The sequence below is a fragment of the Castor canadensis genome, chromosome 1 (genome assembly GCF_047511655.1).
Source record: "Castor canadensis chromosome 1, mCasCan1.hap1v2, whole genome shotgun sequence".
In the NCBI taxonomy this organism is placed as follows: Eukaryota; Metazoa; Chordata; class Mammalia; order Rodentia; family Castoridae; genus Castor; species Castor canadensis.
The window spans coordinates 204,354,028-204,380,924 of record NC_133386.1 but is presented as its reverse complement, the minus strand read 5'-3'; the positions used below and the strand labels follow the sequence as shown (position 1 = coordinate 204,380,924).

Here is a 26,897-nt window from a genome sequence, read left to right as displayed (position 1 = left end):
AAAGCCTCACACCGGTGCCCTGGGGAATTTCTATTCTCCCACTTGCATGATCCATATTACTCCAATCCAGGGAATTAATTATTAGTTTTTAAAGGTTTAGCAGAGACCCTACAAGGCACCCGGTGGCTCATGCCTGTAATCCTAACTACTTGAGAGGCTGAGATCAGGAGGATGTCAATTTGATGCCAGTCCGGGCAAATCGTTTGCTAGACCCCCATCTCCAAAATAACCAGAGCAAAGTAGACTGGAGGTGTGGCTCAAGTTTTAGAGTGCCTGCTTTGCAAGTGTGAAGCCCTGAGTTCAAACCCCAGTTCCACACACAAAAAAATTAACAGATCCTAAAACCCTCAGAAAACATACTGTCCTCAAATTAATTAAATTATTCCTGTCATCCCCCACTCCTGGGTTTAATTTCCATGTCTTCTCTGGCACCTGAAACTTGTATGCTGTTGTTTGCTAGTCCTCCTCCTCTTCCCCACTGCCAGCTGTTTCTTAAGCAATCACCCCTGCCCTTCTCAGCACGTTTTGAGATGTTATTTCCACGTTCGTGTCCAGACAGAGCTTAGTTGTCAGTGTCCTGCCCAAAAGTTGAGACTCATAAAAGACAGGCAGATATGCCTGTGAACCTCTGCAGCCTTGCCCGGGTTGTCCGTTCGGTGAAGCACTGTCCCTGCTTTGTTCTGCTCTCTCTTTGCTAGAAGTTTGCTGCTTTTCATTGTCCTCAGCTGCTCCAGCCTCATTTGAGGGCAAGTCCCCTCAGTTCTTATTTCACTCACACTCACTCCTAGGTGACTTTGGTTCCCATGGCTTGAAATACCCTCAGTGCTCTGGGCCTAGATTCCTGTCTCCAACCTGGGTTTGTACTCCAAACCCTACTCTGCTTGAGTGTCTAGTGTGCATCTCAAAAATGACCAATCCTGACTTACCTGTAGTCTTTGTCACCTGCGTAGGTATTGCTTCCGTTCTTCCCTTTGGAGGCACATGTGAACCTTCCTTTTTCACCCCCACATGCAGTCTGTGAGCAAGTGGCGCCTGTCAGTAAAACCTGCAGAAAAGGTCCTGAAACTCACCATTTCTCGATACCTCTGCTGCTGCAAGCTGCTAGTTCTTCTTTGGTTTATTGCAGCTCTTGTCTCCCTGCTTGCTCGCTCTCTTTCTTTTTTGGCAGTACCAGGGTTTGAACTTAGGGCCTCATGTTTGCTAGGCAGGTGGTGAGCCACTCCTGCAGCCCCATGACTTTATTTTTAAAGTATTGTGAGCTAGTCGCACAGCAAACTTGGCAGTGTGGATTCTTTAAAACTGAGTTGGATCCTGTCATTCTTGTCCTTTCTGTGTCACTGGGAGGGAAGGGAATGCCTTAGTCTCAGCATGGCTTTTGAAACCCTCTCTTGCATGTTCAGTCTTCCAGCAGCCCCTCTGACCTGCCCTGTTCCTCTCCTGCCTCTCCCTTCTCTACTCCAGCCACACTGACCTCTGTGCTATTCTGTAGACACACGCAGGGTGCTTCTGTTTCAGGCTTGCCACTTACCTCCCCTGAGCCTAGTATGGGCTTTCCCAGTGCTGCTAGCTTCCCCTTCACACTCTTGGAAAAGAGCTGCCATTGCCCCTCTCCCCACATAAACTCCCTGCACCTAAACTACTTTTACACCACCACCACCACCCCCAGCTTGTGGACACTTGCTTGTTACTTTGTTATTTAACAGTAAGTTGCTTGTTAATTGGTCATCCCCACTTTTTCCCACTAGGATACCCCTAACTAGAGGAGGGCAGAAGCCTGCTTTTGCTCTCTGCTGCATCTTCTGGGACTGCAGCAGCACTGTAGTAGCAATGGAGTAGTGTCCAGCAATTTTTCTGATGTTTCTGTAATGGGAAAACAGAATAGAGACCACTTAAGGAGTGGTCAGTACTACTTAAAAAAGCTTTCTTCTGCCAGTTTTGGGATAAAATTGAGGTGATTTCAACTTTTAAATGTAGTTGGTGATTAATTATTTCAGGTATTGCCAACCAAGCCAAGACTGGGGGCATTTCCTTGTGAGCCCACTGTGGTCTGTGGCAGAAACGGTGTAGCCTTGTTTGTTGGGAGAAGGGCCTCTGAAGAGCCATGAAGCCTTTAGATTTTGCTGTCAGTTGATGTCTCCTGTTTCTTGTTAATCTGCATCAGTATTGACTTGGGGTAGCTTTTGTGGTCCTCTAGGAAAGATACCAGCAAGAACAGATTCCATGGCTGGGCTCAGTGGTTCATGCCTGTAACCCTAGCTACTCAGGAGGCAGAAATTAGGAGGATCGAGGATCGAGGCCAGCCCAGGCAAAAAGTCTGAAAGACCCTATCTCAACCAATTAAAAAAAGCTGGACATGATGGTGTACCTCTGTCACCCAGCTATGCAGGATCATGGATAGAATCACAGTCCAAGGCCGCTGGGCATAAAAGCAGACCTAGTCAAAAAGTAACAAAAGCAGAAAGGACTGGGGGTGAGGCTCAAGTGGCAGAGCACTGCTTAGCAGGCTCCAGGTCCTGAGTTCAACCCCCTCAGTACCACCAAAAAAAAAAAAAAAGATTAGATTCCACACTGTTCTGGACAGAGCAACAAATGGCCTGGTAATGAATAGAATATACATTCATTTTGAGCTAAAGTTTTAAAAAGTCCCTCAGTTACTTACAACTTTATGAGACCTACTTTTACAGAATTTCCATTTGTGAGCTTACATGTAAGATCTTCCTGACCACTGTTTGCACACCCAGGAGAGAGTACGTGCGTCTGACCCCTGCAGTGCCTTCACACCAGTGAATCCAGCCTCTGATTGGCAGAGGTGTCCACTCCACAAAGGGACCTGTGTTTAGATAGTAACATCAGTTGACCGCACTCTAAATGACCCAAGTCACAGTTGCTGCGACTTGGACTACTAACCCACAGTGGAAGTTAGCATGGACCCCCAGTCTGTTCTATGAACTGGGCTGAAGTGTGCTCGGGCCAGAATGGTTAGGTAGTGAACTTTTCCTACTTCTCAGGAAAAATAGGGTGAGAGAGAGGATTTCCTCTAAGGAAAGTATCTGTGCCATAATTTTTCTAAAAATTTTGGCATCTGTTCTTTGCCTGCCGGACAATCAAATGAATGAAGAAAGAATTCAGAGCAATAGTTCTCACATGGGAGCTTGCAGTTCTGATTGTTGGGCCTTGTCCCTGGGTTCTCTGCTTGCCACCTCCTGAGTGATAATCTTGGTTGGCACTCAAGGATTCTCCACAGAGGTGGCTTGCTCCTACCATGTCTCTTCCTTGTCTGAGTCATGCCTCTCTTCTGTTCCATGTAGTTAGACTTCATGTCGTCACTGAGGAAAATTGGGACTTCTAAGAATCTCAAAAGCACATTTCTCAGTCATTATCCATAATTTGTATATCACGGGATATTCTGAGCATGATTCCCTAAAGGACCAAAAGTACTTTCCTTCTCATTCTTGTCCTTTTTCCCTGGTGCTACAGAACTGGGGGCCGAACCGAAAGCCTGGTGGCAGGAATAGGGAGGTCACTGGTGGTAGCTGCTGTGAGTCCTGCCTTGTCTGTGCCTGTGCAGGAGTTCTGTCTCACCCTTAGCACCAGGGAGCATCGTGTTGGGAAAGCAATTGGAAGAGGTCAGGCAAAAACTTTAATTCACAGTTTCAAGAAAATACAGAACTAGTTTGTATAACATGGTTTATATCACAGCCTTGCTTATTTATTCTTTCATCTGTTGAGTGTTCCAATTTGTTATGGCAGATAGTGAGGTCAGAGGGAAGAAAACTGTTTAACTGTTTTCAGTTAAGCAATGAGACAGTTTCATAGTAGGGACATGCAAGTGGACTTGGCAGGAAGGTCAAGGACCTGTAATTGGAATTTCATGGAATTGGCCAGGCAGACAGGACAGAAGTCAGAGAGGGCCATAGTGTGTGGCTCTTTTCCTGACCTTTCCGTGTCTAGCTGCTTTTCCTAGTGTACTGGTCTTAAGTCCTATGCCTTTTCTCGCAGGTAGAAATAAGTAGAAGGTATTTGATCATTGATCCGAGGTCTTATGTTAAATTTGACAGAATTTAATATTTGAATAATCTCTAGCTCATATCTGATGTACTTTTGTTTTATTTCCTAGCAGTACTGGGGGTTTGAACTCAGGGACTTACACTTGCTAGGCATGCATACTACCACTTGAGCCATGCACCCAGCCCCTTCCCCCTTGTTTTGCTTTGGTTATTTTTAAGAAAGACTCTTGCTTTTGCCGGGGCCAGCATGAACTTCTGTCATCCTATTTATGCTTCCTGTTTATGTGGCTGGGATGACAGGTGTGCACCACCACACCCACCTTTTTCTGTGGAGATGGGGACTTGTGAACTTTTTGCCCAGGCTGGCCTTGAATCTCAATCCTCCTGATCTCAGGCTCCCAGGTAGCTAGGATTATAGGCATGAGTCACCTTGCCCAACTCTAATGTAATTTTACTTACCCTTTTCTGTAATTTAAGCAGCGGCATTCCTCTGCTACAAGAAGAATCAAAAGGAGCCGGAGTAGTACTTGCCTAGCCCTGAGTTCAAACCCCAGTACTTGGGGGAGGGGGGAGGTAGGGGAGAGGAATCAATAAAAAGCACAGTATAAGTAGAATACTATTGAATTTGAATAGGAAAGGAACCAGGAGAAAAATGCGTATTGGAGAGCAATGGTAAAACTGTCCTCAGTACCAATTGGATATTTTTACCTTTCATCTGAGCATGTTACTCACAGGTGCATCTTTATCCCACTGTGAATTCACGCAAAGAATTCTGAGCCAAGTAGAAGTTGATGTTTTGAGTTTGTATTGGGTAACGTTGAAGTCATGTCCTGGTATACATATCCCTGGTGCACATTTCAAAATAATTTACCATGAGAGGTGGGGTTCAGTGCTTAGAGTGCATGCTTACCATGTGTGAGATAAGCACCACCCCCCAAAAACGTATCATTTGTGCTTTGTTATGTGTTTATACAAAGTAAGGGAAATTGTCCCTGCTCTGGTGTAGTTGAGAGCCCCTGGGGCAAAAGTGCTACATTCTACTCAGTTTCCGTGGCAGGTTGGTAGTGTGGCACTCAGCATGTGGTCCCCATTTTGTCTGCACATTGAAGGAGTTGTGCAAGTGATCTTAAATTCCTTGTAGCTCTAAAGTTCTGTATTTTTGCACTTTCTTACCTCAAGGCCTTTTTAGTCTGACTTAGACCAAAGTATAATTCCTTCATGAAATGATAGCAAAGACATTGTTTTTTTCTCATTCCCTTAGCAACAGTGTAATCCGTTACACCCTCATTTGCAAAGCTCTTTGTAAATTATGTTCCCCACTCCCCAAACCATTCAGTTCCCAAGTCCAGCTAATAAAAATTACAATAGTGTCTGATAGCACCATATTACCAAATATATAACAGTCCCAATTTTGTTTCCATTGTGAAGAAGTGATAAGACACATATTTCCAGATGGGTACTAGTTTGATACTTAAATACTGGTTCCTTAAATACCTTAAAGCAGTGACTTGAAACTGACAGCAAAAAGACGTGTAGTGAGCTAGGCGCTGGTGACTCATGCCTGTAATCCCAGCTATTCAGGAGGCAGAGATCAGGAGGATCTCAGTTCAAAGCCAGACCGGGCAAATAGTTCGCCAGACCCTATCTCGAAAAAACCCATCACAAAAAAGGGCTGGTGGGAGTGTCTCAAGATGTAGGCCCTGAATTGAAACCCCAGTACCGCAAAAAACAAACAAACAAATCACTTTATGTACCTTGCTCTCATTCTCTGCTAAGCTTTGTCTGTAGCTTTCTTATGCTGTAAGTAATGGATTGCTAGCATAACATAGGCAGACCCTCACTGTGGTAGACAGACTTCACCTCGGAAGCTTTCCTTGAGACAAAGGAGGTTGTTTTCTTTTGATTTACTAACAGATCTCATAGATCTTTATCAAAACATGTCATTTGAGCAGAGTATGGAACTGTGCAGGTATCAGCACGATAAGAGGCAAAGGCTTTCCTTGTGGATTGTTAACCAAAGGGTAAGTATTTATTGAGCCCATCACTGGGACACAAGGAAAAACAGGCCCAAATGAATCCTTGCCAGAAGTAGCTTGCAGTGAGCCTGGGACATTGCAGTTCTGACCATGGCGTGGTGTGGTGTGATGTGGTGGAGGGGAGCCAAGACAGTCTTTAAAAGTGTGGAGATATTAATTACCAAGTGAATTTCACTCACTCTGTCTTTCTTCTGGTCTGTTTAGGATGGTCTTTCATGTATTTACTTCCCCATTTTGTTTTTTCCTGTTTTGTTTCTGTTAGGAGAGAACATTGAAGTTATTCTCTGAGCTATTTGAAGAGAGTGACTAAATGCACCTGGGTCAGGCGGCCTGTGGGTATGAAGTGGTTGGGAGAATCCAAGAACATGGTGGTGAATGGCAGGAGAAATGGAGGCAAGTTGTCTAACGACCATCAGCAGAGTCAATCAAAATTACAGCACGCGGGCAAGGACACGCTGAAGACTGGCAGAAACACAGTCGAGAGGAGGTCAAACAGATGTATGTACACGCTCAAACTGTCACTGTCCTTGGTTCTGATTCAGGCAGTAGCTCTTCCATTTGTAATGTGTAAGGTTTTCAATTGTCATCAAGATGATTCAGTACATTCATGGTTAACAGAATAGCCTTCTTGTTCTCAAAGTTGTATCAGTTTTCATCTTTCCCCCTTTTTTTGGAACAGGGTCTCACTGTGTTGCCCAGACTGAACTCAAACTCCTGGCTCAAGTGATCCTTCTGCCTCAGCTCCCCAAGCTGAGGACTACAGGTGGTTTTTAGGGTTATTGAGCAGTGTGTAAAATTTAAGTTTAATGCTTTATGTCATCCCAGTCATGCTTTTTATCCATAACTATATTGCGTAGAATTTGTACCTGTTCTATAAAATTTTTTTAAATGTCATTGATGAATCTTTTGTACATTTAAACTGAAGCTGTTTCTTTTATATTCAGAGTAAGCATAAGTAAATACTTTTTTGGTAACTTCCATAAATGTTTCATTGAATAATGGAAATAATAAAGTCACCTCTGGTTTACATGGTGAGTAGAATGGAGACCAGATAGTACTAATTGTTTTAAGAGCTGGGCATGGTGGAATGTGCCTGTAATCCCAGCACCTGGAGGCAAAGGCCAGAGAGGTATGAGTTTGAGGTCTGCCTGAGCTGCTTTTGAACAGCATCACAATTGCAGGCGGTCTGTTTCTGCAGGTGAGCCGCCATCCTGACAAAAAGCACCACTACAGTGAGTTGCTTCGTTGCCTCTGATGAACTACTTTTTGAGAGTTTAGGGAATTGTAGGTTTGATAATTGTTTCGTAGTTCCTCTCAGTATTAAAATGCCTAAGTAGGCTGTTAATATTATCCAAAATGGGCACTCACGTTAGAAGGACAACCTTTTCAGTGTCTGCTTTTCCTAACATCAAGCCAGCCATTATTGAATGTCCTCAACTTTTGTTGGGATTGGTACATTCCTGGTGGCTTGGATTAACCTGGGGTTTTCTACGGTTTCACATAGATTGCAGTAGTCCTGGTTCATTTCCTCCTCCATACCTTTTAGAGGGTTATGCTGTACGTTGGGCCCAGGCTGCCTTTACTCTTTTCCTTTCAGGTCAGATTATTGTTTCTGTAGAAACCAGACACAGTTGTGCTTCGGTTAAGCCCAGGACTGCATAGGTACCAGCTCGCCCTGAGGCTGCCACCAGCATGTGTCCTGATATTCTCACCCATAGCACTTAGTGGGAGCCTGAAGGCTGAGAGGCGTAATTACTTATCAGTGGTATTGATTGTGGTCAGTAAGTTAGGCGTCTCTGAAGCTTTGGAACAAATTACTGTTGTCCTCCTTTTGTGCATCATACGCAAAAAGGTTCTTGTTTTAATTAAATTGTCAGAGATGCATGAGAATTTAGAAAATGACCAGTACATGGATTATACTTTGCCTAGGGTAGGTAAATATAGGATAGGTTGGTGACGCCAGGGTGTGGATGTGGCAGCATCACATTGAATGTTATTGGGCAAGAATGGTACAGAAAGAGAGCCAATCTTGAAGAGAAACAGGCCAAACACACAGGCAGTGCTCTACCTTCACCTAACATCAGAACCTCAAGACACACAAAGCAAAAGACTGACATGGAAGCAAAAACCAGACAACTCAACAATGAATTGGATACTTCAATACTTCACTTTTAGTAGTGGGGAGAGCAGCTAGCATAGGATCAACAAGGAAAGAGTGGACTTAGCTCTGTAAACCAAATAGATCTTCTAGACATCAGTAGAATGTTGTACTCAACATCATCAAAATACACGTTCTTGTGTGTGCACTGACGTTCTCCAGGACACAGGACAGACCATTTAGTGGGCCATATGACAAGCCCCAATAAACTTACTTATGTTCTCTGACCACAATGAAGTAGAATTAGGAGTCAATAAAGTAATGTGGGGGGATTCAGTAATATGTCGAAATTAACGTGCTCCTAAATAATCAGTAGATCAAAGAAGAAATCAAAAAGGAAATGAGTGAAAAATGAAGATACAATGTTCTAAAACATGGAATGCAGCTGAAGTAGCACTTCAGTATTAAAAAAAGAAAGATCCCAGGTCAAGTGTGGTGGTACATACCTGTAATCCCAGCTATGTGGAAGGCAGAGATGAAAGGATCACAGTTGGAGATTAGCCTGAGCAAAAAAAAAAAAAAAAAGTTATTGAGACCCTAGCTTGAAAAATAAGCCCAGGTCTAGTGGTACATGTGGATAATCCCAACTATGTTTTTGGGCAGTCCAAGCAAAAAGTACAAGACCCTATTTGAAAATCAAACTAAAACAAAAAGGACTGCCTCCAGTCCTTTTAGTTTAGTCCTCAGGTGGTAGAGCACACAAGCTCAAGCCATGAGTTCAAATCCCAGTACGAGCAACAACAAAAAAAGTTCTCAGCCAGGCACTGGTGCGTCATACCTGTAATCCTAGCTACTCAGGAAGCAGAGATGAGAAGGATCGTGGTTCAAAGCCAGCCTAGGAAAATAGTTCACAAGACCCTATCTTGAAAATATCCAACACAAAACAGGTCTGGTGGAGTGGCTTAAATGGTAGAGGGCCTGCCTAGCAAGCGTGAGGCCCTGAGTTCAAATCACAGTACAGCAAAAAAAAAAAAAAAAAGTTCTCAAATCAATAATCTTTTCTCTTCCATGTTAGAACAGCAGAAAAAGAAGAATGAAAACAAGTAGATGGGAGAAATAAAGATTAAGGGAGAGATTAATGAATAGAGAATAGGAAGAAATAACCAAAAGTTGATTCTTTGAAAAGATTGGCAAACCTTAAGCAAAACCAAGAAAAAGAAGACTCAGTTTACTAAGATCAAAAATGAAAGAAGCAACACTGTTAACTGCCTTGCAGAAATAAGAGATGATGTAACAGATAATTATGTATGGCAACAAATTAGATAACTTAGAAAAATGGGCAGGTTTTATCTAGCACACTACTTCAAATGATTCAGGATGGAATAAACAAAATCTGAAAAAACCCTTAGCAATTAAAGAGATACAATCAAGTAGTTTAAAAAATAATAAGCGTTGGGTGCTGTGGCACAAGCCTATAATCCTAGCCAATCAGGAGGCAAAGATCAGTAGGATCACAGTTTGAGGCCAGCCTGTGCAAAAAGTTTATGAGACCTCCATCTCAACCAATAAAAAGCTGGGTGCAGTGGTGTGCGCCTGTCCTCCCAACTATGTGGAGAGCATAAGTAGGAGGTTCGCGGTCCAGGCTAGCCTGGGCATGAAGTGAGAGCCTATCTCAAAAGTGACCAATGCAGAAAGGGCTGGCAAAGTGGCTCAAGTGGTTGAGTGCCTTCCTAGCAAGTGCAAGGCTCTGAATCTAAACCCCCACCCCCAATACCAAAAAAAAAAACCACAAAAAACAAAACTAATTTAGTTTTGTAAAAAAAGCTACCCACAAAGAAAATCTCAGGTACAGTTGCCTGAATTATCTGAGATGTCTAAGGAATTAATACCAATTCTTCATAAACTTCCAAAAAATAAAAGAGAAAGGAACATTGACTTGGCTACCCTGCTACCAAAACTAGATATTACAAGGAAACAGATTAATACCTCTTTTTAAAATAGACACAGAAATCCTCAACAAAATGCCAGCAAAGCAGGCTGGAAACGTGGCTCAGTTGGTTTGGCCTTACCTCACATGCCCTGAGTTCAGTCCCTAGCACCACCATAAAAACATACTAGCAAACCAGATCCAGCAGCGTCTGAAAGGAATTCTGGCAGGTAGCATAGTCTAATGGAATTTACCCCAGGAATGTAGGGTTGATTTAACATCTGAAAACCAATTAATGTAATAAACCATATCAATCTCAGTAGGTGTAGAAAAGGGGTAAAGTCCAGAACACTTTTGAGGAAACATTCAGTAAACTAGGACAGAAGGGGTACCTCAACCTGATAAAGCACACCTACAAAAGTCCCATAGCTAGTGTCATATTTAATGAGAAAAGACTGTTTTTTCCCGAAGAGTCAGGAAAAGACAAGTATATCCACTTTCACCAACTTCATTCAATGTTGTACTAGAGGTTCTAGCCAGAACAGTTGCGTAAAACAATGAACTAAAAAGCACTCAAATGGAACAAGAAGTAGAGTATGAAATATTGTAAGCACTTTTGTAAATGTCACAATGTCCCCCAGTACAACAGCAATACGATAACTAAAAGAAACTTACTGCAGTGCTGCCGTAATGAGGACAGTGGTGATCTTTCATGGATGTGGAGCTCCATAGAATAAAATGACTTGATCAGCTGATTTGTTGGTAACAGTGCCAACAGAATTCAGTGAGGAAGAAGTAGTCTTCTCAGTAAGTGGTGCTGGGAAAACCAGATATCCTTATGCAAAGAATGAAATTCTGCAAAACTAACCCAAAATTAATCCAAGGCCTAAATGTGAAAGCAAAACCTATAAAAGTCCTAGAAGAAAACAGGCATAATTTTTCCTGATTTAGGGTTTGGACAATAAAAACACAAGGACCAACAACAGAAACAAAAATTAATAACAATAGCAAACTTTGCTGCTTTAAAGGACATCATCATGAAGATGAGAAAACAACCACAGAATGAAAGAAAATACTTTCAAATCATGTATCTGACAAAGGACTAGTATCCAGAATATACAAAGAACTCTTAAAAATCAACAGTAAAAGACAAAATCCAATTTTAAAATGGGCAAAGAATCTGAATAGACAGAAATTGCTTCAGAGATACACAAATGGCCAGTTAAACACAGGAGATGTTTAACATCATTAGGAAGGTAGAATGCAAATCAAAACCACAAAGTATGATTTCATAACCTCCAGGATGTCTAGAATCCAAAAGTGCCAGGTGTGGTGGTATGTAATCCCAGCATTTGGGAGGCTCTGGCAGAAGGCTATGAGGGCCAATCTTGACTACACAGAGACTATCTCAAAAAGCAAAACAAAAAAACAGTAAATAGTGGTGTTGGTGAGGATGTAGAGAATTTGAATCTATCCCACTGCTAGGGGGACTATAAACCCCTCTTTGGAAAAGTCTGGCAGTTCCTTAGCAGTTGCATGGAGTTACCACAGGACCTATTCGTTCCACTCCCAGGGAGAATTGAAAACATGTACGTACAATAACTTCTACACTGATGTTCATAGCAGCATTATTCGTTATGGCCAAAAAATGGAAACAGCAACCAGTGTCTCCCAACTGAAGCACAGATAACAAAAACACCGTGTCTGTCCATACGATGGGGTTTAATTTGCACAAAATAAAGGATAAAGTACTGATACGTGGTGTATCATGGATGAGCCTTGAAGACCGTGCTGTTGAAAGAAGCCCGTCACAAAGACCACACACTGTATGATTCCATGAAGCTTTCAGAGTAGCAAATCCTTAAACACAGAAAGTAGACTAGTGACTGCCAGGGTCTGTGCAGGAGGGAGGACGGGTACAGGCTGCTGATGCGGGTTCTTTTGCGGGTGATGCTTGCACAAGTTTGAGAATATACCATTGAATTGCACAGTTTAAGTGGGGAATTGGGTCTTAGGTGAATTGTATTTCAGTGAAGTTATGAAGGAGCCTCTGCTCTGCTTCCTTTATTTTTCCCTACTTTGTCCTGCTTTGTGAAATAAATCTTTGCTGGCCTTCTTTTAAAAAAAAAATTAATAAATAAACATAAAGATTTAAAGCTGTTAAGAAAATGTATCAGTTTGGAGCTGTGGAGTGGCTGAAGCAGTACCGGGCCTGCCTAACAAGCATGAAACCCTGAATTCAAACCCAGTACTGAGGAGGGGGGAAAAAAAAGAACAGAAATGTAGCAGTTTTGATAGCCTTCTACATAACCTACGTGAAAATAATCTGATCACAAAATCATAGAACTACCTTTGGTAGGGACCTTCATATGTTTAGTTTGTTTTGTGGTAGTGGTCCCCTTCTTGATTGTTTTTTGTTATTGGCATTGGGGATTGAACTCTAGCCCTCCACTACTTGAGCCACTCCCCCAGTCTCACTTCCTCATTTCAAGAGCCTTACAGTTACACTGCTAAAGTCCCTGTAAATTGCTTGTACTGATCCATGGAAAGATCTCAGTGGCAAGCACATGAAACTCAGCACCTATCACTCTCTCTCCCATCTTTCCCCACTTCTGCTACCTAGCTTTGTAATCCTAGGCAAGTTTCTCAACTTGGAGCCTCAGTTGCCTGCAAAGTGGGGCTAGTAATTATTTAACTGCCCAAAAGCAGGCACTGAACTTAACCCTCAGTACTTGAGACTCGGTTCTGGCACTTACTGTAGAAACAGTCTGTGTTCAGTAACTGACTAAAATAAATGATTTCAGTTCCTGATTACTAGCATGAATGGACAGTGACTGAGGATTTTAAGGTATTTATCAGTAGTGTTCAGTTTGAGTTAACATTTTTTTCTTTTGCTCTTCCAGGTAATGGTAATTCAGGATTTGAAGGACAGAGTCGCTATGTACCATCTTCTGGAATGTCCGCTAAGGAACTCTGTGAAAATGATGACTTAGCAACCAGTTTGGTTCTTGATCCCTATTTAGGTTTTCAAACACACAAAATGAATACAAGGTAATTTTATGTCTTTCTCCTGAATGGAGCAGATAATGATGTTGAATTTAAGAAAAGAGGTGGCTAACTTTACTTTTCTTCAGGATTTCAAAGGACATAGAAGGAAAATTCTTTGATATACAAGGGTTTTCTGCATTGAGCCAAGAAAACCAAGCAAAACCTTGAAAGATTTTTTTTTCCAACTTCAAGTAGGGTACATCAGTTTTCATTATAAACTTTTATTCTTTTAAGTAACTGCTACTGACTTTAGCATTCATGTTTAACCTTTGCAATTCAGCTAACCTTAATAAGGGAGTATTTTTAAGAATATGTTTATATTCATTATGCAGATAAAAAAACAGATGTGTGTTTATTTGAATACTGTTAGATCACTCTTAAAATCTCATCCTTTGGCATCTGAGGTCTCTAACCCCTTTTGCTAATTTTCTTAAATATCATCTCTCCCTCAGAATGAGTCCTTAGATCATTCATTTACTAATAGTTTCTGCCATGATGGTGTCAGGGGGTCAGAGCTTTGCCACTTTTCTTTGTCTCTTTGCTTCTGTGGCAAAGGTTTTGAGTCTAGTGGGATAGTATGCCCGCAGGGATTCAGAGTGGAGAGCAGTCTGGGCCCATTCCCTCAGCTCCAGCACACCCTTGCGGGCATTCTGTAGCGCGGTACCTGAGACAGCCTGGGAGGAATGGGAAGGCCAAGTGGATGGGCACCAACTGTCAGGGAGGAGGAGCTGGTGAGTAAGGTGACTGCAGGAGAGTCATCATTTTTCTCCCTTTTAATTTTATCCCTTGTTAGAATTAAAACAAGACACTGTATGCTTGTCAATTGCATTATAAATCCAGAAAGAAATAATTCAGGTCACATGTAGCTTTGGAATTTTCATGTAATTTCCTGCTGCCCTGTGTCTTTACTTGCTAAAATGAAGCGAGAAGTCAGAATGGAGAGATTGTTTGAACAGTCTCCTGCCAGATGGCTAAAAGGTCTCTGAAATGTTAACAAGATTGGATGCCCTGACACCCAGCTGAGGCCTCCTCGACATTATTGTTAAGTCCATTCCCTTTTTTCCATGAACACAGAAGACCAGTGCACCCTTTAGTGCTCTCCCCTTTGGTTTTCTTTTTTTTTTCTTTTTTGCTAAGTTAAGGAATATGAATTACTTTTGGCATAGTGGTCTTCTGGGTGCCACTGCAAAGGCCCTTAGTTTTGGTCTGGAGTCATTGAAAAGTTATATTATTTTGATTTTGCCCTGTATATTGAAATACAGAGGTATATAAAACATTTGAGAAAGTTAGTCCATCAAAATTGCAACAAAAGTTTTAATGGCTTCTGAAAGAACTTCTATTCTGAAACCTCTGTGCTTTATTGCAGAGGAGGGAGGGATTCCTATTACTCTGCAAGAGGAAATACTTCACCTTTCTATCAGGCCCTCCTAAACCACTGATAGTTACCATTAGTCACCTGAGAATCTGTCTAAAATGCAAAGTGTAGTCAGTAGTTTTGGGGTGGAGCTTGGGATTCTGCAATTCTAACAAGTTCCCAGACTCTGTTTGGAATAGTTAGGTCCTAACCCATCCAGCCTGTGGGTTTCACTGTGATGTTATAAGTGGATAAAAAGTTCCTAGCTAGTTTCTGAGAGCAGGCTTAAAACCATATAGTTATAAGATGTAGAATTCAGAGGAGTTGCGGGGCTTAGTGGTAGACTGCTTTCCTGCCATGCACGAGACTCTGGATTCCATTCCCACACACACAAGAAATAATGAAGTATAGGATTACCACACAATTGTCAAACTCAAGATCTTCCAACATGAAGACTCCAATGTGAAAATGAATCCTGAGTCCTGTTTCTGTAGAAATTGAAGCATCTAAAGTAAAAGCTAGTTAAACAAGTTAAACCTGCAGGAGGAAACATTTGCTGGTATTTTTCTGTGCAACATTTAATCATACAGTTCCTAAAATAGCCTGTGGTGGTGTATCCAGACCTGCTGGGGCAGATTGGCTTGAGGCTGGTGTGGTAGTGCAGATGATGTCGTCCTCCTCTCTGTCCAGCGATTTCCTGTGCGTGGGGGTTTCAGCCCCTCTCCTGTGAGCCTCGTCCAGCATTTGGGAAAGCACAGGACTTTTTTTCTCCTTGCCATGCTGGAGATGGAACCCAGAGCCTCACACATGCTAAACAAGCCTCCTACCACTCAGTTATACCCTCCCCACAGAAATGTTATTGATAATATCTGTTGAAACCTTTTCACTTCATCTTAGTGGACTTATTTCAAGATGAAACTGTCCTTTCTAACTCTTCATCTTTTGAACAAGAGTTTACCAGAATATTGACTTAAATCATTTTCAAAATACTATTTTACAGAAAATTTGAATTTTAAGTTTAAGTTTATAAAATACTTCCTAAATTATTACTGTATGGATTTCTCAGTCTTTGGATATAAAGGAAGTGACTAAAAGGTGTAATAAATCTTGCATTTTAATTCTGTGTACTATCTAGATATTAATTATATGAGTGGTCTTTGCTTATGTATGTATCTGTCATTTTCTAGTTTCTCTTTTATTACCCTTTGCTTCCCTTCTGCTTCTTTCAGTGTACCTCCAGGAATAGTATTTAAAAACAGTAGATGTTTAACTGATTTCAGAATTTCCAAAACTGGCTCTATTTTGAATACTGGTATTTTTTGCTTTGTTTCGTTTGGGTTTTGGTTTTTGGTTTGTTTTGGGTGGTATTTCTGTTTTGTTTTGAAACAAGATGTCTCTATGGAGCCCAGACTGACCTCACATTCAGTCCTCTTGCCTCAGCCTCCTGAGTGCTGGGATTATAGACGTGCACCACTTCACCTGGCTCTGAGCCCTTAACTTTTAATCTTAATTCCTTTATTTACCAACACGTGAGCCAGAGTTTTGTAGCATGTGTACTTACTATAAGCAAAATACTATTTTTAATTTATTGGGAAAATTTGTATTTAATTGACTTTTGTCAGTTATGAAACTTAAATTCTTTCTCACAAGAGAATTGTTGATACTATGATTTTTCAAAGGGTATTTGGGGGCAGGATGTTAAAAAGATGGGGTGAATGATTCATGTCAGTAAAGCCCTTGTTTTGGCAGTGTGACCATGAGATTTCATAAGCACCCTAAGTTGGGCCGGGCCTCCAGAGGGAGCAGGCTGAGGGAATGGCGTTACAAAGCAAGCGTCATCTCGGGACTTGTTCAGAACCTCTCTAGATTTTTCTAATCTGAATGTCAGCTTTTCATGTCCTTACTCATCTTTCTGTTACTGCTACTGTGTTGTTACCTGCTGAGCCTTCCAGAGTCTCATAAAGTTCTTAAACTATCAGTGTGTTAAGGATTTTTGCTACAACAAATATTGTAACTACAAATTGTACAAATAGTTTTTTATTGTTGTTGTTTGTTTTTGCATTTATATAGCGCCTTTCCTTCGAGGAGCTCCAGGCATTTTTCAAAATCTGACAGTTTTTCTCACAACAACCCCGTGAGGTAGGTAGAGTGCATTGCAAGCAATGAGACATGGCTGACCTGTTTGAGCCCGTAAGATGTGGTGTTCAAAATGTTGGGTAACTGGAGGTGCCATCAGAGCACAGCTTTTAGAACATTTAGCAAACCTTCGAAACCTTTGACACTTTCTGTGTCAAGTCATGAAGGAACCCTCTGCAGCTGTGGTTGTGACTTCCTCTGCATGACTGTAAACTGTCAGTCTGCAGTGAAACTTCTATCAAAGGGGAAATGTGTTCACTGTGTTGCCTCATGGTTTTCTTATTCTGCATCTTAAATATTTGAGCATTTTTCTCTCTTCCTTTCTCCTTCCATTTCTCCCTTTTTCTGTTCCTTCTCTTCCCTGTACCTCCAGTCAACTCTTGGGTGTCATGCTATTGGAAGGGCATAGTAACACAGCTAATCAGATCTGCAACTTTTCTCCATTGCCACAGTGGTCTCTTGGGTTTGGAGACAGAAAACTCAAATAGCAAGAAAGCCTGGAATGTCAGTCTCTGGAGAGACTGGGGGACAGGTGTGTGGGAGTGTGAATTCATATTTTTTCCTGCCCCTTTTAATGATAGCTGATAGTAAATTACACATTTTATTTCTTCCCCAGCCAGTAATCAGAGGTATAGGAAGAGAAAGCTAAATATACTTGGCTTATTTCAGCTAGCATTTTTGATAGTAAGAGTGGGAGGAGGGAGTATATTAATTTGGAAATGCCAGAATACTTCTTTTTCTTGCACCTCCCAACACCCCAAAACGAAATCTTAAAATCCGTATTTGGACCCATACTGTGCCCTGCATGGGCTCAGTGCTGCTGCACAGTGGAAAACACAAGTTAAATCCTTTTCTAACTAGGAAGCAGTGTATAGGGGGCTCTCCTAGGCCATTGATAGAGCAGTGCAAGAATGGCATTGGCCCTGATGCCTTGTTGAGCCTTGTTTTTCTCATTTGCAGACAGGATTATTGTAGACATTCTAAATTTTTTTCTGGTATACTTTTTTTCTAGTGATACTTTTTAAGTATCACTGTATAATGATAGCTTTGTGCAATTTATATGGGAGATTTGGAGCAATTCTCATTGAGGAAATGAGAGGGTATTTTTCTGTTCAATAATAGAAAAATAAAAATTTTCCAAAGGTCTTTAGTGGTCTTTGCTCTGGCCCTAATAGCTGTGACAGTTTTATGTTATTGAATAATTTTTCTCTCATACACTATTTGTTACAACGGGATTTGACTTGTGCTATTGGCCAGGTTATTTTTATATGAATCTGTAGTCAGATTATTAAAGTGAGTCTTCTTTTACCTGTCAGTATCCATACCTTTTTCTTCCTCCTTTTCCTATCATTTCATGCCTATAGCAGCCAACTGTTGACAGTAAGTTTTGACACCTTTGTAATTTGATAGCGAAATACATTTTAAGTGAAATAGAAGTTCCTGCTAGTAGTGGGTAGCAAGGGATAGTTGAGGCAATACAAAATCAGAAAACCAGAAACAGGTCAGTTCAGGACAGGCCAGAGGCAGAGCTGATTATTTGTACTGGTTTTAGCATATAAACTGCTTGCCATCATGAACAAAAAGCTGACAGAGCTAAGGGGAGCTGCAAGATGTTTTTCGACAGGAAGGAATGTGCTTCAGAAGGCAAAGAATACACATCACTTCTGTTACAGATATACAACATCAACCTCAGGTCTGTAGCGTGCTTTGAGGTCAATTTAACCATGACTTGCTTTCATATGTGTGGAGACGTGTTTTTTTTAAATAGAGAGTGACCATGAGTCAGTTCCCGTAAAACATACAAAGATAGCTTGGCTCTTTCTGTCATTTGTGCTCTTGATACTTAGCATCATGGATAGTTTACTGCATTTGTTAAAAGTGATCTATTATTTTGCTGCTTACTGTGCAAAACATAGGTTATCTGTTTCCCACCATTTTGTATTTTGTTGTATTTTTTTGGTGGGACTGATATTTGAACTTGGCTTCGAGCTTGCAAAGCAGGCGCTCTACCACTTGAGCCATAGCTCCAGTCTATTTTGCTCTGGTTATTCTGGAGATGGGGTCTTGTGAACCATTTGCTTGGGCTGGCCTCAAACCTTGATCCTCCCTATCTCAGGCTCCCAAGTAGTTAGGATTTCATGTGTGAGCCACCAGCGTCTACAGCTATTTTGTTTTGGCTTCTGTTGTTTTTTTGGGGAAGGGTTTTGTTTTTTGCAATACTGGGATGGAACCTTATGCATGCTAGGCAAAAGCTCTTCCACTGGGCTGTATCTCCAGCCCTAATCTGTTCTTCATATGCAAATAACCATGCAGTGTGGGATTGCAGCTAGCATGATTTAGATTGGCTTTTTTATAGATCTTATCTTGACAATCAGTTGTGTGAGTGGTTTAATACAGACACTTGTGTGCTTCCCCAATTCTGCAGATCTTTAGATTATTAGTGGTAGTTCTCTGGCCCCATATTCTGACGTCCTAAGATGTTCCAAATTGTTTAAATGAACCATTGTACTAATGGCTGGAAGATAAGCCATTCATTTCTGCTTGTGCGTCCTCTGGACTATGTTTGAACTCTGATAATTCTGATTAACAGTTGGGAGAATCCAGGGTAAGCAAAACTAGTGTCCATAGATAATAAGTTTCTAATGACATCACTGTGTGTCAGTGCATCTCAAGTCCTCTGGAACTCCTGTCCAGTAAACAGTATTATACCCGTTCTGGACCGCATTTCTCCCCTCCTCCTGGTTCTAGTAGTTTCCTTACTGTTGCTAACCGGTTGACCCTGGTCAGCTGCTTGAATCCAGCCTTAAGAACCTCTGTTTTATAATTAACCCAAAAAGGGCTGGTAGCATGGAAAAAGGTCCTCTGTTCCTACTTCCTCTCACTCCACTTCCCTTCCAGTTTTTCTTCCCTTTAGTATGTGCTTTTCCTTTCAAAAGCTAATCACCACTGTCCTCCTTGTCCATGTCACTGTCAGCTCCAAAACCCTTCCAAGCAATCTTGCATCTTTGTTACAGTTCCCATACTCTGAAGTGCTGTAGCAATATAGTCTTCACCATGTTAACATACATTTGCATGTTGATGTGTTGCTTAACTGTTTTATTCACATATTCATATGTGATAGATATATAAGATACATGCGTGTGTGTCTTTTATTCTCGTTTAGATTTTTCATTAAAGAACAATAGTTCTGTCTTCTGCCTCTGGTATTTCTCACCATAGCATTTCACGAGCTGCTGCATATGGAGCACCTAATAAAGAATCCCTTGTGGAATATTGTGGCTTAAAATCTTACTGAAATGTTAATAAATACATTTACAATAGTTTATCTTGAAAAACTGCTCAGTGCTTCCTTTGCTGGAATTTGTGCTAGATCTTATCTCAGTGCTAGTGTTTTTAGGCGCGCAAGATGTGTGATTTAAAATAGTAAAGTATGCTTCGATTTTTTTTTTTTTCTTGAGCTACTGATACTTTTCCTTAATGTATTTTATTTGAACATAAATAATTCCCATAATTCCTTTTGGGAAAATTATCCAAATGAAATTGACATGAAGAAATTTTGAAGTTAAGCTCTAAATAGCGTTAGTCAAAGAGCAGCTTTAGAATGAAGGGCTTCTGGTCTTACCTGGACCATGATCTTATCCTGTGTTAATGCATGCCTAGCAGTATGATATAATGAAGTCTTTATGGCAGATTTTACAACAGGAGCCTTTTCAGATTCTGCCCCAGCATTTTCACCAGTGTAACAGACTCACTGCCAGAGGGATGCTTACTGCCCTTGTTTTGTTCTCTAAATGCAGTCATCAAATGTCAGCACGATGTGGGAGGTTAGAACAGCAGCGTGTATTTGAACAGCTGTTGGGATACTTGGTATGGGGGTTTTCTATGTAAGCGCATAGGTGGTTTTTGTGTGTGGCGTGATTTTATGTGTCCATCATACTTAAACTCATCACCTTCCACTCTTCTAGCTTGATTCTGCGTGTTTTTAAAAATTCTTGTCTTTTTGACTTTCAGTTAGATATGCTGTATTCTAAGTCTTTGGGTTTATTCCTTCCGAGGTAGATGACTGACTAGTGTTTGCCCAAAGCAGATAGTGTTTGTTTGCGTCATCTGCTCACCCACTAATGAGATAGATGATGAGATGCAACTAAATAAAAATAGTAAAATAAGGTTTGAAGAAAAAGAAGTTATATTTCCAAGTGATCACTCTATTAATTGAACAGTAATTGAAAAGATTATTGATTTTCTTTTGCTAGATTTTTGCTTTGATAGCCATGGCTGGTTTTTGCTTGATTTGTTCTTGTTTTAGGTACTAGGGTTTGAACTCAAGGCCTCGCACTTGCTAGCCAGGCACCCCACCACTTGAGCCACACCCCCAGCCCAGCCGTGACTCTTTTCAGGGTATTAGCTCCTTCTCAAGGTCTCTGAAGGAGATTCAGTGGCCCCAGAATTGTGGTAGGTAACTAAACTTGTTTTGATTTCTTTCAGATTCCGACCTATTAAGGGAAGGCAAGAAGAACTGAAGGAAGTAATTGAGCGCTTTAAGAAAGATGAACACTTAGAAAAAGCCTTCAAATGCTTGACGTCAGGTGAATGGGCACGGCACTATTTCCTCAACAAGAACAAAATGCAGGAGAAATTGTTCAAGGAACATGTAAGTTTCTAGATCAGCAAATGCTATTAGCCTGTCTAGATAAGATTGTACAGTAAACTAAAACCTGGATATTGTCTTTTTTTTTTTTTTTTTAATAGTGCTGGGAATTGAACCCACAGTCTTATGCATACTAGGCAAGTGCTCTACCACTGAGTTTTTCATAAAAATAGAGAGCATAAAAATCTTGTAATACATAAGACCATTTAGATGACTGTCCAACAGGAAACTTTGTCGTCTAGGAGTAAAGTTCAATGTGAACTTTCAGAGAAAGGTACTCAAATAAGTGAAATGTCAGAGTAGCAGGAAAATTTGTTAATTATTGTATGCTGGTGGTGGTGGTGAGCTTTTATAATTCTGAGAAAGTCTAGCAGGATACACAATTTAGTCATCATATTTTTCCTCTTTTAGGTATTTATTTACTTGCGAATGTTTGCAACTGACAGCGGATTTGAGATACTGCCTTGTAATAGATATTCATCAGAACAAAATGGAGCCAAAATAGTTGCAACAAAAGAGTGGTAATTATTATACTAGTCTAAACTCATGATTGTAGTTAAAGCTCTCCTAAATTCCCCTTGAAGTGCTAAGAAATTCACGGTAAGGATCGAAGCCAAGGTTCACCCGGAGGGGTCAGAGCCATGGCAATTGCTCTGATCTATTGACTGAGTGGCAGTGCTGAAACCAGAAGTCTGAGCGAACCAGGTCCCATCTCTGGGCCACACTGCTTTTCATTTTCCTTGTGTTGAGTCTGGGTGTCTGCTCAATGTTGAAACAACAAAGTTTGGGGATGCCTGGGTTGTTAAAGTGGCTCTGAGTCAGTCTTTCACTGGCCTAGAGGAAATGTCGGGGTGAAGTTTTAACAATCCCAGGTGGTTTATGAGTGACACGGTACCTACTTTAAAAAATGTACATGTGTCGGCTTCAATAAAAGTAGTAGAATTAGTTGAACCTTGCTGGGAAGCTTAAAAGCCATAGACATGAGAGAATATATGACTTTATCTTTCCCATAATGCCTTTCCCTACCTTTTCTCCCAGAAGAAGATTATAAGAAATGATTACCTTACAGTAAGCCCTTCTCATAATTCTTCAGTATTTCATATGGCAAAATGGACGGGCAAAAGAACATAACCCCCGAGCCCCTGGGACGGCCGTGTGTCCACAAATGTGCCTTGCCTCAGGACGGTGTGGAGCCCGCTGTTTGGTCAGGTGGCTTCCTGTGCTGCTACAGGATGAGAGTGTAGACTTGAGGCCAGTAGTTCCAGCGCTGTTTGCTGTGTGTAGTATGCTAGCCGCCAGCTGCACACCAGACTCCAAACTATGTTGTGGTTCTCATTAATAGCCCTCATACTGATTTCCTACTGAAATGGTGTTCGGGATGTGTTGGATTAAAACATATTATAAAGTAATTTCACCTCTTTTCTCCTTATTTCCTTAATATGGCCACTAGAACACTCAAGCCTACAGTTTGGGCTCACGTTACACTCCCAATAAATGGTGTGCTCTCATTGGTGGCGCCATAATTCTGAATCCTTGTGACCCTTTGCTGGGGCTGGTCCCTGTGTACTTCATCTGGTAATCAGCAAATTTACTGCAATGCAGCAAGTATTCGAGCCCTTTCTGCCCGCGTAAAACACCGCACCGTGTGTTGCAGGCATTCAGAGACATGGGTGGCATGGTTCTTGTCCTGGAAGAGCTGCCTTTCTTTCATAGGGATAAGGTGGTAACAGTAGCCGTAGTACCAGGCTGGGGGCTCCAAGGAGGAAGCAGGAGACACCCAGCTAGGAATGCAAGTTGAGTCAGCTAAAATACACACAGTTATGGCTGCTCATTTCTGCTATGTATTGAGCAGTCTTATTTTATTAAAAGAAGCCTTATTCATAATTACTAGTAATTCTTATCACATATTTTAAATAGGAAACGAAATGACAAAATAGAATTACTGGTGGGTTGTATTGCCGAACTTTCAGAAATTGAGGAGAACATGCTGCTCAGACACGGGGAGAACGACTTCAGCGTCATGTACTCCACGCGGAAGAACTGCGCTCAGCTCTGGCTCGGCCCTGCCGCCTTCATAAACCATGGTAAGCACACTTCCCAGGCCGCACTGCTGTCGCACAGGCCTGCCACAGTCACTGCGCCGTGCTGAGCTCCCCGAACTTGACCCCATAAAGGGGAGTTTGAAATCCGCTTCGTTTTCACAAGCTTGTTAAAGTAGATGTTCCCAGTTTCACTTCCGACCCAAACTTCTTTTAGAAATTGTGGGATTGTCTGCAAAGCCTTTTCAGATTTCTGTGACTGTTCGTGTTTCAGATCTTATCAGCAGTTAATTGACTTTCTCTTTTGGACATTTTTCAGATTGCAGACCTAACTGTAAGGTAAGCATTCTTAAAAATCTCAGGTATTTTGTTTCTGCCTCAAGTGTGAGACTCTTATTAATGAATTACTTTTATTTCAGTTTGTGTCAACTGGTCGAGATACAGCATGTGTGAAAGCTCTAAGAGATATTGAACCTGGAGAAGAAATTTCTTGTTATTATGGAGATGGGTTTTTTGGAGAAAACAATGAGTTTTGCGAGTGTTACACTTGTGAAAGGTAGAGTATTAAGATTTTCAGCTTAAGCATTCGCTTAACCACATGGGGGCTGTGAGCTTTACTCCGATACTTTGTCTTTCGAGTGCAGAGATAGTTCTTACGTTCTGTAGCACAGCACCCAGTGCAAAGTGGATCAGCAAAACCACACAGGATGCACGGCTTCAGGGACACTGGCACCTGTCCCTCTAAAATCCTACTCTCACCAGCTGTCAGAATACAGTGGCAGTGTCACCAGTGGGTCAGAATACAGAAGTGCTTAAGGAGAGAAAGAGCAATAGCGCACACGCATGTCCTCATGCGACACCGGGGTGGGACTGCTCCCAAATGGCTAGCGAAGCTCCCGCTGACAGCCACGTGAAAACCTTCAAGACCTGCGTGGGGCATTGAGCTGGGTCTTGGCCGTTTTGCTCTGATGCACGCGCTCTTAAAGTTCCCCAGTTCTTTCTCTGGCATCACCCATCGAGGAGTCTGTTTTTGTGACCCATCAAGACTTTGGCCTTGGTTTGGGGTTTGTAGTCTACTCTATGTAAGGCCCTATGTTCGACACCCCACACCACAGGGAAAAAAAGGATTCTGAGTCCTTATGGAAATGACCCCTCTTCCAAGGTGGTACCGACTGCGCAAACCACACAGGAAGGGAGCCACTGAACTGAACCCATCTTGCACACCTTGCGCTGTGTTAGGTACTTTACTCACCCTGCCTTGGCCAGTCCTCAACAGTTGCCCTGGGAGAGAACAGCAGTTCTGACTTCAGTGTCCTCCATCTTTGCACTTTGCTTTTGCAGATGTGAGCACCTAAGGGACAGGTGGATGGATTTCCAAGTTACCTTTTGCCTCCTTGTAGGGTAGCCGGGAGTCTCTAGTGAGAGAGGGTAGATCCATGGTCTACCCTACCCTAGCCCGTTAGCTCCAGCTTTGGGCTCCTTGCCACCAAAGGATGGCAAGAAAAAAAAAAATACACACACACACACAGTAATGCTGCTGAATTTTTGCAGGAGCAGGAGAGACATGAAAGTTAGGGACTTTTATCTTTTCCATGTTCTTGTAAACCCTCAGCACACAGAACAGGCTTGGCACACAGAGGTACTTGATAAGCATTTGACAAGTGCATGAACAAATGAGCACACACAGTGCACAGGTGTTCAAAAGCCGTTCTAAGGGACCCTAACCACACGTACAGGATTCCAAACCAGCACAGAAGCACCTCTTTACTGGCAGATTGTTTCTCTCCCTCTGTCTTTCTCTCTCTCTCTCTCTCTCTCTCTCTCTCTCTCTCTCTCAAGGAGAATAAGGGCTTGAGGCTGGGCATGGTGGCGTGCTTCAGCCTAGGCTTATATAACAAGACCTTGTCTCAAAAAAAAAAAAAAAAACCTAGGGATGGAGCTCAGTGGGTAGAACGCTTGTTTAGCATGCATAAGGCTCTAGGTTGAGTCCCCAGCTCTACCGTAAAACAAGAAAGAACGAGTCAGGGTTTTGCTGTGTTGCCCATGCTAATCTTGAACTTCTAGGCTCACTCAAGCCTCCTGCCTCAGCCTCCTGAGCAATGACTACAGGCTCACACCACTACACCCAGCCTCCTTAATGGGTTAGAACTACCTATATATTGTCATATCGTGTGGCTTGGGCAGAGTAGTTCTTCTTTGATCCTCAGCTTTCTTACTGGTCAGAGAACAATTCCCAGGATTGTTGTGAGGAGTAAACAGAAGCACATGAGAGCCTTTCCAAGTGGCACTGCAGAGTAGGAGGCGTGGCATTGGCAGACTGTCTGAGCAGTTCGACTTAAAAGTTGGATATGTATATTCTTGAAATTCTTGGGAACACAAATTATGTCTTCCTTTGCAGAAAGTAGCTGGGAGGGTACGACTACAGGGACTCACTCAGTTACTTGTCAGCTATTAACTAAGCAGGTCCTTTATGTTAGACCCAGTATTGCAGGCTAAATAAGACCAGCGCAATGCCAGCCATCGGGGCAGGGCAGCAACTGGGCAGTGCAGCAAGGGGGCAGGGGCACACGATGTACTGAAGCTGAGGGTGAGGAATGCTGCTCTGAAGACATAGGAGTGGAGCTGAGGGTGAGGAACGCTGCTCTGAAGACATAGGAGTGGACAGTGTAGGCAGAACACTAAGGTTGGGGTCTCTGGGACACAGTGTACACCTCTCTCTGGGTTGTAGCTACACTGACAATAGTAATTGTAGTGGTTTCCTATGTAAGTTTTGCACATTTCACTCTAGAAAAAGTGAAGGATAAAATCTGATGATGGGCCAAAAATATAAGACCTAAATGAAAGGAACCACGTAAAGTTGTGAAGATGGAAGAGTATTACAAAGTCGTTTGTTAAGCATGTTATTTTTGGAATTGGTCACAACTATTTTAAAGCTTACATATAAGTATGTCTGATGATAACCAAAAAAAACTTCTAGAGAATAGAATGTTAGGGGAGACTTTCATTAACAGATATTAAAAGTTAATAAAAAGTAATTGTAACCAAACTTGCCTTTAGCGTGCAAAGAGACAGACAGACAAGAGCATAAGTAGAGTCCTGCAGTAGAGATAAGTGAGTACGAGATCCTGACATGGACTAGGAGAGGACTTCTCTAGCGAACGATGCTGCTATAGCTAGACCGCCATAATCACATCACCTGCAAAATGAATTCCTATTGGGCTAAAGATCTAAACCTTAAGCAATACAGTGTAAAGCTATCAGGAAAAACAGTAGGGAAAAACACAGCTAACCTTGAGATGAGATGTTTCTTAATAAAGATGTGAGGGAAGAAGTGGTGCATCCAAGAATGTTTGAATGGCCAAGATAAAAATCAGAGGCAAATGTTTACAGAAGGAAAATAAGGTGCTCATATGGAAAGAGTTGGGATCCTGGTGACAAACAAGTGCTGTCAGCTCCCAGGGAAGAAATGAAGTCAGAGAGAAGAAAGGGAAAGGGGAAAAATGGCCTAGAGCAAGGAAACGAAGTCACAGTTAGGCACTTGTTTTCACTCATCAAATGGGCACGTTGAAGCAGCACCTGTACTGCTTTGAGAGCGTGGAGCAAC

The 26,897-nt window shown here is 41.8% G+C and overlaps 1 protein-coding gene across 5 annotated transcripts in view; it reads left to right on the top strand.

Annotated features, from left to right (window-relative positions):
- Kmt5b (lysine methyltransferase 5B) overlaps positions 1 to 26,897 on the top strand; it is a 51,891-nt gene that overhangs the window by 11,624 nt on the left and 13,370 nt on the right. For 3 of the 5 annotated variants that reach the window (XM_074050457.1, XM_020172472.2, XM_020172473.2), the window contains exons 2-9: positions 6,306 to 6,541; positions 12,972 to 13,119; positions 16,541 to 16,609; positions 21,092 to 21,257; positions 21,666 to 21,775; positions 23,172 to 23,338; positions 23,613 to 23,632; positions 23,713 to 23,849. In XM_074050457.1, coding sequence (XP_073906558.1) covers positions 6,382 to 6,541; positions 12,972 to 13,119; positions 16,541 to 16,609; positions 21,092 to 21,257; positions 21,666 to 21,775; positions 23,172 to 23,338; positions 23,613 to 23,632; positions 23,713 to 23,849 — 977 coding nt within the window. In that variant the 5' untranslated portion in view covers positions 6,306 to 6,381. Of the gene's footprint in view, positions 1 to 1,816; positions 6,029 to 6,305; positions 6,542 to 12,971; positions 13,120 to 16,540; positions 16,610 to 21,091; positions 21,258 to 21,665; positions 21,776 to 23,171; positions 23,339 to 23,612; positions 23,633 to 23,712; positions 23,850 to 26,897 lie in introns of those variants that run through there. The other 2 variants (XM_074050462.1, XM_020172474.2) reach the window with 2 other exon arrangements.